Source organism: Elephas maximus, chromosome 7 (genome assembly GCF_024166365.1).
Source record: "Elephas maximus indicus isolate mEleMax1 chromosome 7, mEleMax1 primary haplotype, whole genome shotgun sequence".
Taxonomy (NCBI): domain Eukaryota; kingdom Metazoa; phylum Chordata; class Mammalia; order Proboscidea; family Elephantidae; genus Elephas; species Elephas maximus.
In genome coordinates, this window is record NC_064825.1 from 99,169,431 (window position 1) to 99,181,955 (window position 12,525).

At 40.0% G+C, this 12,525-nt stretch overlaps 1 protein-coding gene across 3 annotated transcripts in view; it reads left to right on the forward strand.

Moving 5' to 3' along the window:
• Positions 1 to 12,525, forward strand: part of HSD17B12 (hydroxysteroid 17-beta dehydrogenase 12) — a 193,374-nt gene that overhangs the window by 162,986 nt on the left and 17,863 nt on the right. For all 3 annotated transcript variants that reach the window (XM_049890925.1, XM_049890926.1, XM_049890923.1), the window contains 2 exons: positions 8,944 to 9,025; positions 10,809 to 10,874. In XM_049890925.1, coding sequence (XP_049746882.1) covers positions 8,944 to 9,025; positions 10,809 to 10,874 — 148 coding nt within the window. The remainder of the gene's footprint in view (positions 1 to 8,943; positions 9,026 to 10,808; positions 10,875 to 12,525) is intronic.

A 12,525-nucleotide genomic window follows, 5' to 3' on the forward strand; every position in this document is an offset into this window, starting at 1 on the left:
GCAGAGCAATGTGCTGGGCGAGTCACACGGTGGAGCATGAGTCATCGGGTGGTGGAGGCCTTTTCCACTCGATTCCCTTTTTATTTTCCTCTCTAGGGTTGTGGTGGTTCCTTTAGATCAGGATTAAAAAGCCTGCCTGAGTCACCAGCACTAACTCAATTGCCTGCTATTTTGAGGGGGCTGATAGAGTTCCTGGGATGTTCCTGGGAATACCTTCTTAAAGCTGCATACACTACTTGGTCAGAGCCCAATTCAGTGGAGTTTCACCAAGCAAGGCCCCATCCTCTGGTTTCTCCATTCTTACTGGGAGAATAGGTGTATGCTAAACTTAGGCGTGTTAAGTGATTATACGATGTCAGACCAGCCCTTGGAGGAAAAAGCTGTGCCCACTAGCGCCATCTCTGTTCTAGTTTGAATCGGATTCCACTAGGATACAATGCCTGTCTTTTCACTTTTATCGAGAAATGTGTTGTAGAGGTCTTATCATTGAAATAACATGAAGAGTGAAATTGTGACTGAGTTCTGCCCCTTCCTTGGGAAAACCTGAATGATGGCTAAGCTTTCACAGAAAAACACTGAAAAGAGCTGTTGCATCCTGAGCTAGCTTGATCATTTGTTGAATTTAGGGCTCCACGGTCATCCTTTATAAAATGGCTAGGAGTTTGGAAGAGACTCAAAAGATTTACAGCTTTGAAAAGGGAAGATTAGAGGACTGTACTTCTGTTAAGAGACCTCTAAGAGCAGCTCCAAGCAGGGTTTGCAGCTAAAGTTTATTGAGCACATACTATGTGCCAGGTGCTGTGCTGAGATCTCATTTAACTTTGATAAACCAAACACGTTGCCATCAAGTCAATTCGGACTCATAGTGACCCTGCAGGACAGAGTAGAACTGCCCCCATAGTGTTTCCAAGGAGTGTCTCGTGGATTCAAACTGCTGACCTTTTGGTTAGCAGCCATAGCACTTAACCATTACGCCAGCAGGGTTTCCTTACCTTTGATAGCCTCCTACTATTTTACAGATGAGAAAACTGAGGATAGGAATCGATTTTTGTTTAACATCCGTAGAAACCAGTTGAGAAACTGCTTCTCAGTAAAGCTCTTTGTTTGAAATTCCATCTTATATGCACTGTTTTTTGTATATTTTAGTTGCTTTGCTTTAGTAAAATTTCCCTTTAAAATCTGCAAAATGTTTTTTGTTTGTTGATAGTGGGAGTGTGCCCCTGGTGATCAGATATAGAAGTGGCACTGATCAAATCAGAGCTGAACTCTAAAAGATTACAGAATGTTGGGACAGAGTAGAACCCAGGAGGGATGAAGTTCGGGCAATTACCTTAATCCTGGTTTTGACATCTGCAAGTGACCTATCCTACTAATTATCCTATTAATTCAGGATGGTAAGTCCATCCATTAAGAAAGAAATACTTACAAACCACAGAGGTATTTGTAAAAGGAATTTTTATGTGTGTTGGTAAAAACTGTATCAAAAGAGATAATGGTTAGAAAATCATCTTGCAAGGCGTCAGGTATTGGATTCAAAGAGTCATGGAATTCAGTACTTTAAAATAAAAGAGTCAGAGTCATAGAGTCATAGAAATTTCAAGGAGTTATAGAATTTTAATACTTAAAAAAAGTTGAACTACTCCCCCTCATTTGACAGAATAACCAGAGACAGTCGATTCCAACTCATGGTGATCCCATTGGCATCAGAGTAGAACTGTGCTCCAGTGGATTTTCAGTGGCGAGTCTTTTGGAAGTAGTTCGAAAGGCCTTTCTTCCGAAGGGCTTCTGGTTGGACTTGAACTGCCAAACTTTGGGTTGGCAGACAAATGCATTAACCATTTACACTACCCAGAGACTATGATGGGGTATACAGAAGATGAATTGGATCCCTGCTTTTAAGAAATCACGTTGATTTTAAACTGAACTTAAGAAATGATCTGGTAGAAAGCCATCTTAGGCTATGAACGGATAATGGACACCATGCGGTAATTTTGGCACTTGCTAAGAACTAGTGGGAAATGTGAGTAGATTTGTATGAATTAGTACTTTTGGGAAAGAACGTCCATTTCCACTTGTATTAGAGGGGTCCCTAACTGTATTAGTCAAGGTAGGCCAACTGCTGTAACAGAGCACCTCAAAATCTCCGGGGTTTAACACCATAAAAGTTTATATCTCCCTGGTACAACAGTCTAATATGAATTAGTGCTGGGGACTCTGCTCTACCTAGTCATTCAGGGATCTCGGGCTCCTTCCATCCGGGGGTCCGTTATTCCCTAGAGCCTTGGAGTTCTCCACTGGATCCTCTGCATCCAGCTAACATATGAGATGAGGAAAGAGGGAGTAAGATGATTTTGCAGGAAGTTTCATGGGCCAGGCCTGGAATTGGCTCACATCACTTCTGCCCACATTCTGTTGTCTGGAACTCAGTCACAGGCTACAGCTAACGACAAAAGGGAGGCCAGCAATATCATTAACTGTGTGCCCGGAAAGAAAGGAAAACTCCAAGTTAACAGATCACCTGAAAGCCTTCTTACTTACACTTATTAGTAATTTCATTATAGCCTGCCCTTCTTACTGCCCCCAAATGGTGTATTTCCTATGGTTGGTTTCCAATGGATTGGTATCTCCACTGACTAATAGCAGAGTGGTTTATAAAAATCTTTTGTTGTTGTGATTGGGGTTTTTTTTTTTTCTTTTCTTTTCTTTTATTTCACTGATTCTACATCTGATGTATGAGATTTTCCAAACCCTCTAGAACTATAGCCTAAGGCCAGTTGACTATCACTGAACAAGTATCTGTAATCAAACTAAGGTATTATTACCATAGAAGTAGAACGTGCATAATTATATTATAGAGGAAACTTGCTCTTTCCACTTCCCTGGAATTATAAACATTGTGTACAGCTGGAGCCAGGAGGTAGTTGCCATAACAACCGTGGAAAAGCTAAAAATAGCCTCTTTCATACTGTACTGCTTAAGGTGGAATTATGACATGTTATGGTGTTTTAGGGCAGGTAATTCTCTTTCATGTGCTAACTGTTTGCAAACTTTCTTCAACAAAGCAATATTTGCATAATATAAGTATTTGGATTGCTGGTTCTAATTATATACCTGGCCCCTATGTTCCAGTATTTTTTTTCTGACACAGAAACTCTATTTTCATGCTTCTCAGTCTTCTTGAGAGTCTGTGGGAGAACTATCTGTGCCAATTTCAGTATTTAAGCTATTAAAAAAAAGCAATGACCCTCCAAGAGCATACTTATGTGCTCCCTGAGAAGAGATGGAAATGTGAAGATTGCCAGGGAGTGTATTTTGCAAGTTTTCCCTCAAACTCTGACACAGCTACCTGTCCACATTAGGCTGGACTTGTGGTTCCAGGTCTTCACAGCAGCATTTGTGTTTCTCCCCTCCCCGCCTCACCTGCAGTGTGAGACAGTGATGAGGTTACTAGACAGAAATCAGTGACTTACTTCGAGGGAGTCCGATCACCTCCTTTACCACAGTAGGGTTTTTATAGAGCTGTGGGCAAGGATAGTACAATAGTCTGATAAAATAGTAGGACATTTATAGGAGAATAAAGGCTTGACAATTTTTTATCCAGGTGACAATTAAGGAGGGTATTATTATTATTGGGAATTTCACAGGCATGAAAGAACTCTACTAGAGCATATAGCTATAAATGCAAGGTCTGAACTTTATAGCGTTGGATAAGTTTAATGTTTGACTTGTGGGATGGCTAGTAATTGAAGATAATATTTTTATATGAGGAGATGCTTCCTTACCAGCAGTTGGTGTTTTCTGATTTATTTTTGCAGTCTTTTAGTTCTAGTAGATCCTCAATAATTTGTTCCACTGAGACATCATTGTATGGCTGTTAGCAAGTAAGCAGTGTTATGAATTAAGAATGTTGCATCACAGAAAATATTACTCGGCTTGTTTATTTGGATGTTTGTCATAACAAACTAGAAAATGTGCTGAAGTACGAGCAACATGAGTCTTCATTATAGAACTATAGCAAAAATTCTTAATGTACCTTCCAATCTTAGAATTGTTCCCCAAGTCCCAGGAAAATGAGAGATTAACCAGGGTTTGGTTTTATGTTTGTTTCTGTATGCAATTAAGCACAGCCCATTTTGTCCTTCTGCTTGATATAACAGAGTTGTCGTGAGTCTGACTGTGCCATGGAAACTGGTTTGACGTCACTAATTCTGCTTAGATGGAGGATTAGAGCTAGACAAAGTGGCTGATTTTAGAGATGCGTCCTTTGTGCCTCCCAGCCCCAAATGTTCACGTAAAGCATAGGCACTGTGTACAGGATGAGGGTTGAGACAGGCTATACCAGTGTGTTGTTTATGTATGATTCAGACCAAACCAAGTTGAATATTATTGTCCTTGGAGGGGGAAAGGGAGAGAGAGAGAAGTATATGTTGTGTGTGGGTGGGTGTCGGGTATGGTTTTTGCTAGACAAATATGTGTGCTTCATGGTAAGACAGATTTGTAGAGGGGGTGTTTTCTCTACTGAACATGTAAAATGAAGACCACTTAAGTATTGTCATTTGGGTACAAGTATAAATGCTACTGTCCTTTTATTTACTTAGATCTAGTGCATTCTTGGAGTCCCTGGGTGATTCAGTTAAGCATTCGACTATTAGCTGAAGGGTTGGCAGTTCAAACCCACCCAGAGGCACCTGAGAGGTGGCGATCTGCTTCTGAAAGGTCACAGCCTTAAAAACCCTATAGGGCAGATCTACTCTGCACACATGGGGTCACCATGAGTCAGAATCTACTCGAAGGCAGCTAACAACAGCAGCGCATTCTCACTTTATACTTTGTTGACTTTAGATTTGCTTGAATGTATTTCACAGTGTATTATGTTTTGAATAAAGTGTCCTAAATTTTTCACTAATTCAAATTAGCTCTGCCCCTAGATATTTTAAATTAAGATAGAATATTTCGGAAACGGACAAACAAAAAAAGCAGTTGCCTCAGGGAGTAAAAAATTAAAGGCACGTCCCTGCATAATTGTGACAAAATTGGTTATTGATCTGTATTAGTTTTGAAAATGGGAAAGAAGCTTTTATTATCTTTGAATGAATTTTTCTATGTTGAAATCATTGCTTTGGTGAGTGAAGCTTTACAAGTGTATTTTTGGTGAGGTCAAGATTTAATTTTGAAAACGTGCTTGATAAAGTTAAACTTTTTAAGACTTTTGAAATTTTACTTAATTTGTGAGGACTGAAATGAAAAACTAAGATTTTTGTCCAAAAGCAAGCACAGCCACCCCAGCCAATCTGAGTATAATGGAGCAGGTAACCCAGGTGATAAAAGAAGCAAAAATAGGTTGCAGCTTCAGAGAGAAATGTCATCTTCTGCAACTGTGTCAAACTGGCTTTTTCTTCACTTGCTTTGAATGAGTGAGGATGTAGCAATTGATGGTGATATGAAGAAAGGTTAAAATGCAACACTCTCCAAACCTACGATGCTTGGGGATGCTTGGGGCACGGGAGGCCGGCGCAACTTGTCTAGGTTTTGGATTGCTTCTCGGAAAGTATATTTAGTGTTACATAAGATATAATAGCTCTCGTATCTTCCACTGGAAACCCTGGTGGCGTAGTGATTAAGAGCTATGGCTGCTAACCAAAAGGTCAGCAGTTTGAATCCACCAGGCGCTCCTTGGAAACTGTATGGGGCAGTTCTGCTCTGTCCGATAGGGTTACTATGAGTCGGAATCGACTTGACGGCAACGGGTTTTTTGGTTTATCTCCCACTTGATTGGGATCTGCACTCAGCTTAAAGGTGACACATTCCAACATCCTAAATACATTTCTTTCTCTCTCTCTTTTTTGAAACAGTTTTATTGAGATATGTTTCACGTACCATAAAATTCACCCACTTAAAGTGTACAGTTCAGTGGTTTTTAGTCTACTCACGAAACTGTGCAACTATTACCACAATCTAATTTTAGAATGTGTTCAACACCCCAAAAAGAGAAATATATTTTAAACGTTATAACTTATACTTTGTTAAAAGTGTCCAATAACAAAAGTGGCTTTTATTCCATTTTTATCAACGTAATTCTCACAAATATGGGTAAAATGAATGACTATGTATTTATTGCTAATTCACCAGTTTTTATCTTAGAATTAAAAAAAAAAAATTGCTGTCAAGTTGATTCCAACTCATAGCAACCCTGCAGGAAAGAGTAGAACTGCCCCTCATAGGGTTTCCAAGGAGCACCTGGTGGATTTGAACTGCTGACCTTTTGGTTAGCAGCCAATCTCTTAACCACTATGCCACCAGGGCTCCTATCTTAGAATGGCTGGATTCTCACTCCTGATGCAAACTTTTACCCACTTACCTTAAAATTAGAAAAAGAAAAGAAAGAAAGAAAAAAGCTTTTCTGTCTCTGAGAGAGACACTACAAGAAAAAAAAAATTGAAGAATTATGTAATTAATACATCGACTAAATATTTCCAACTTTCTTCAAAACCCTAATAACAATTTTGAAATTTGATGTCTGTCTCCAAAATGTTTACGGTTTTCACTGCTTAGGAAAGTACGTATTACTAATAAGGACTTCTGTTAAAAAACAAAACAAGAAACAACAACTTGCTTCAGTGACACACATGAAACTGAGGTCCCACACATTCCTTTGACGGTTGGAAGTGGCATCTTGCCTAGTGGCTGGCAGATGGACTAGGTGACCTTTAGGGATTATTTCTTTTCAGATTTGTGTCTAAAATCACTTAGATGCCATTTAATCATGTTTCTTTTATTATTTTGCATAAGTAGGATCTCTATAGTCCGTCCATTTTTTTTTTTTTTCAATACTCAAAAAATAGGCCTTGGGGAAGTAAATCCAAAGGAAGGACATGAGCAACCAGGCAGAAGGAAGGAGACCTGATCTGAAAGACAGGAGGTGGGTGGGGACAGGTTACAGTAACAGAAGAAGGGGAGCTCTCTGAGAAAAAGATTTGAGAGGGAAGAGTTGCTTGTTAATTCTGTCTGAAATTCCTAGAACCATAATTCCACACTTTACCTAAACCATTTTTGTTCCCTAACAACTGGTATATTCATAACATTGTTTTTCATGAACTTCGCCCCCCCCCTCAAAAAAAAGCTGCCATTGAGTCAATTCTGGCTCATAGTGACACCACGTGTGTCAGAGTAGAGCTGTGCTCCACAGTGCTTTTGATGGCCGAGTTTTGGGAGGTAGATCACTGGGACTTTCTTCCAAGGCAGCTCTTTGATTCAACTCAAGCCTCCAACCTTTTGATTAGCAGCCGAGTGTATTCACCGTTTGCATCAGCCAGGGACTCCTTTTTGAAACTTTATTTATAGAAATAGAAATTCCTGGTAGCTGTCTGACTTTTAACTTTCAGTAGTCCCTACAGGTTATAGTAGAAATGGAGCGTTCCCTTTTGGTAAAAGGAAATGATTTTAAGAACCATTGAGTGTCCTAAGTTTATAGTCAACTCTTTGTTTAGTGCCTGGATATCTATAACCCAAGGAAAGCAGGAGGGCAGAATATAACCATTCATTCACTGCCAGAGTTTTTATTAAGTACCTGTTAGAGGCTCAGGACTGTACAGAATGTTTTGAGGAAAAGTGTAGAACAAGGGCTGTGGCATCCAGAAGCTTATGGTTTTGTTGAGGGGGAGAAATTTTATACCCACAGAGTGATTAAATGCTACAGCAAGGTAGTACATGATGATATGCCAAAATAAAATGCATATAGGGGGTACAAGAGGAGCCCTGGTAGTGTAATGGTTAAGCATTTGGCTGGTAACTGAAGGGTCAGCAGTTTGAACCCACCAATGGCCCGTGGGAGAAAAGACCTGATGATCTGCTCCTGTGAAGATTATTGTTGTTGTTAGGTGCGTTGACTCAATTCAGACTCAAAGTAACCCTGTGTACCACAGAACAAAACACTGCCCGGTCCTGCGCCATCCTTACAATCATTGTTATGCTTGAGCCCATTGTTGCAGCCACTGCATCAGTCCGTCTTCTTGAGGGTCTTCCTCTTTTCTGCTGACCTTGTACTTTACCAAGCATGATGTCCTTCCTCAGGGACTGATCCCTCCTGACAGCATGTCCAAAGTATATAAGATGCAGTCTCATCATCCTTGCTTCTAAGGAGCATTCTGGCAGTGCACAGTATATTAAATATCCCTCGCCAACACCACAGTTCAAAGGTGTCTGTTCTTCTTCAGTCTTCCTTATTCATTGTCCAGCTCTCCGTGCATCTGATGCGATTGAAAATAACTATGGCTTGGGTCAGGCGCGCTTTAGTCTCCAAGGTGACATCTTCGCTTTTCAATACTTTAAAGAGGCCCTTTGCAGCAGATTGGCCTAATGCTGCAATGCATCTTTTGATTTCTTGACTGCTGCTTCCATGGGTGTTGATTGTAGATCCAAATAAAATGAAATCCTTGATAACTTCAGTCCTTTCTCCGTTTATCATGATGAGGCTTATTGGTCCAGTTGTGAGGATTTTTTTGTAAAGATTACAGCCTAGGAAACCCTATGGGGCAGTTCTACCCAGTTAAATAGGGTCACTGTGAGTGGGAATCTACTGGAATGCACACTACAGCAACCCTACTGTGTACAAGAGCATTTCTGAGAGTGAGAATTCTTGGTGCTGTTGTCAGGGAAGACCTCATAGAGGGTAGAGATTGAGTCGAGACTGTAGATCTGATGGGTCATGCCCTGGATTACTAAATTAGGGAATGAGCTAATCAGAAAGAAGAGCTATTTTTAGTTGATTGAGTTATACCTCATTTACTGACCAAGCATATCACACACTGATGAAAGGCAAGAGGAGACGTGGACTAGAAAAACAGCTCTGTCATCGGTTTTAAATAATTATATATCTTGACCATCATTCATAAACAATTGTGTACATGATTTCATTCTGTTTGCTTGGTTCATTTTTCTTTTTAGATCAAAAGGGGTAATTCTGAACATCTCCTCCGCCAGTGGCGTATACCCAGTTCCCCTACTGACAATCTACTCTGCAACCAAGGTGAACAATATTTTTGTTAATCATGTCATTGTGAAAATGAAGACTAATTTACATCCTGGGGAATTAACGTAGATTTCACTTGCCTGAAGTTAACTCCAGTGGACTGGAAAGAAAAGGAAAATAGCCAACACTGGTATCAGGAGACCCAGATATGGTGACATACTGGCTGGTATAAACTTTACAAATGGGGCACAAGGATATCAGATCCACAGATTTTGTTTTTCCCTCCTGGTAGTTTACTGATTGCAGAAGTGATACTTGTACTTTCCATAGAGAGCTGGCTTAGGCCAGTATGCTTGGTTGATTAGAACATTATGTTAATGAGTAAGGTTGGGAATTTGATACATGAATGAGTCAGCTTCACACAGCGTGAGTTGCAACACTGCAGAGCTGAGTGGAAAATGCAGCCAGTCAGTGCATAATTGCACATAGTAGAGGCACAGTGTTTAAAAGCTCAGCTGCTAACCAAAAGGCCAGCAGTTTGAATCCACCAGCTGCTCCTTAGAAACCCTGTGGGGCAGTTCTGTGTCCTATCAGGCCACTATGCTTCAGAACCGACTCGACAGCAGCAGGTTAGGTTTGAGGCACAAGATAGACTGGGTAAGCATGTAACTGTTTTGTCGCATCATGCAGAATACAGAGATGTTCAGTGTCTCTTCTGGCATGAGACAAGAGTTCCCAGAACTCCCTGTAAGATGTCATAATTGTATACCAGATTATCACTCACCTCTGCACATTACTACTAGGGAAATAATTTAGAGTGCATTTTCTACTGACTGCAAGTCAATGGCGTCGTGTCCGTTGCTGAGGCAGAGAATACATCTCTGAAGACAAAATGACCATTTAGATATCGAAATTAAACAAGCTTTTTAGGGGAAAATAAGCAAAATATGATACACAGTAAGAACTTGTATTATGTCAGGGAGGGAAAAAGCAAAACACCTGCCTTCTCTTTTTACTTCACTATTTGTCCTTTGAAAAAAACTAAAACAGCAACTACTGTTTTTAAAAAGCTTGGTGCTTACCATCCCTTCCCCCTCAATCCGCTTGCTTTCTGTGTATCTGAAACATACAGTAGGCATGTTTAAAATGAACACCATGTTTCTTGAAGTGATTGGTGAGCTCCAACTTCTTATTCATTATGCTCTGCTGAGACAAAACTGTTAGTAGCTGGAACACTTGTAGAGTCATTATTGATAACTTTGCATTTCAACTCTGAGGTTGAGTCCATATTTGACAAAATCGCACTTTATATTCTACAAATAGATATAAGGTTCTATTTTCAGAAGAAGATAGGCCATCACATTCGTCTTTACACTTCTTGAATCTTGCTATCCCAGAGGTCCAAGAGGATGCTTGCTTTTTCCTTCTCTGTACTGACAACAAAATCCCCATAGAACAGAGTTGAACAAAATTCATATTGTGTTTCTACTCGAGTGGCAAGTGGAGAGAAGGAATGCATCCTTTGTTACATAATAAAAAAAAAATTCTCTTCTTTTTGGAAAGTAATTTTCTGGAAAGAAAAAAAAAAGGAAAGGATAAGAAGAACCTTTTCCAGTTAAAATTTGATCTGAATACTATATTTGGTTAGAAAATATGCATTTTAGTCACAGGTAAAAACAACTTGAGGCTGTTTTTAGGGTTCCTCCTGCATTTCAAAGAAAAAGAATGATTAGAAATTAGAGCGTTAAATAGTTTATTATTATTTTGTTTGTTTCCATGGCTACAAATTAGGCAGATCAATGTAATGTGTGTATTTTCTTCTCACCCCTACCTCTCCCAGGCTTTTGTGGATTTCTTGTCTCAGTGTCTCCATGAGGAGTATAAAAGTAAGGGCATCTTTGTGCAGGTGAGTGGAGTTTGTTTCAGTTAAGTAGCCCTGTTTTTGTGTGGTTTCCACAGCAACTGTTGCTCTCTTGGCAACGAAAGAAAATCACATCCCTAACTAAGTGAACGTGACGTTAGCACACCATTAAATACACAGTTGAGCCTAGATTTTTAAAAATCATCCCCTAGGATATTTTTAAAAAAAAAAAAAGGATATTTAAGTAGGAATACCTAAAATAGAGCTAAATGCAGTATAAACAGTTGAAGCATAATTATTATCAGTTCTCGTGGTCTTGTTATGAAAGAATTGCACTATCAATATCTCTTAGCAGCCAGGTTAACAAGCGTGTGCTGTCACTCTGTTTCCAAAGCCAATGTGTAAAAACTACGCAAGAGAGTAGAGAACTTAATAAAGCTAACTTTGACTAGAGTGGGGATGACTGCCAATGCTAGGATGATGTAGGTAGTGGTGACGTTTGATTTTATCATGTGGCTAGCAGATACGGTGCTGTGGAAGCACAATACAAAAGAGGAGAGGAAACAAATCCAGGAGTTTTTATGGACGTCTATCACAAATCAGCTGTCCTTCCACACAAAGAAATCATAGCTCACAGGATTTCCATTTTTTAAAATGTCTTGGGAAAAGTTACAGTTCTTACCCCTTTCCTATACCTGCCTCCCCTCACATCTGCAAGCACCCAGTGTTCATTATGGTTTTTATTACTCTGAGCCTAGTACTTCACGTTTTATACCCTGAAGCTCCAAATGATCAATCATCATAATAATAGCAAATATTTGAGGGGACACTTTTGCCAGGCACAAGGCTAATAAACAGTTTATATGTACCATCTCACTGCATTTCATAATGCTACCACAAAATAATAGTGTGATGATCACTACTTCTTCAAGTTGCAGAAACTGGATCTTAGGTTAAACCACTTGCCCACATTGAATGAGGGCTCAAATCCGGGTCTGTTTGGCACCAAAGCCCTTCTTCTTAACCGCTAGGCTACTTGCACCAGGCCTTTAGGCATCATGGACAGCAAAGGACACCTATTGAATTCCTCCGCAGTTACTGAGCTACAACCACAGGGGACTTGGCTGCTTAGTTTCCCTTCCTCCCGTATACGGGCCTGAGTGTTAATCCAGATCTAGGTTCTCAACCTTCGTGTACTATGAGTGGATACCGAAACTAAATCGCCCACAATAAGTGGGAGTGGTAGTCAGTGGAGTGGTGGGTGAATGTTTCCTCACCTTCCAAGGTCAACTTAGAGCTTGCTTCATCTAAAGTGCCACCTGAGGTTTGGCCCAAGGGACCCTTAGACATCATATCCATTTGGTATTATTCTAGTTTGCAGCTTCCCATATGTATAGGTTACACTGGGGAGGACAGGGTTTTCCAGAATCATGAATTTTATACTGAACCATCATACTCCCCGGCGCCCCCCTCCCCAACTTCCTTAACACCAGCCATTTTAACACTGATTAGCTAGTCACTGGAGTCTGCTCTGTAAAATGTGTTGTATTTTGGTAACAAGGAAAGTGGTAAAGCATTCATGGAAGGTAAGGCATCACATGCCATATGATGTATGATTTTCTAATTCTGATGACTCTGTTATAATCAAGTTATTAATTTAATAATTTTAAACACCTACTGTGACTAGGCAGGAATC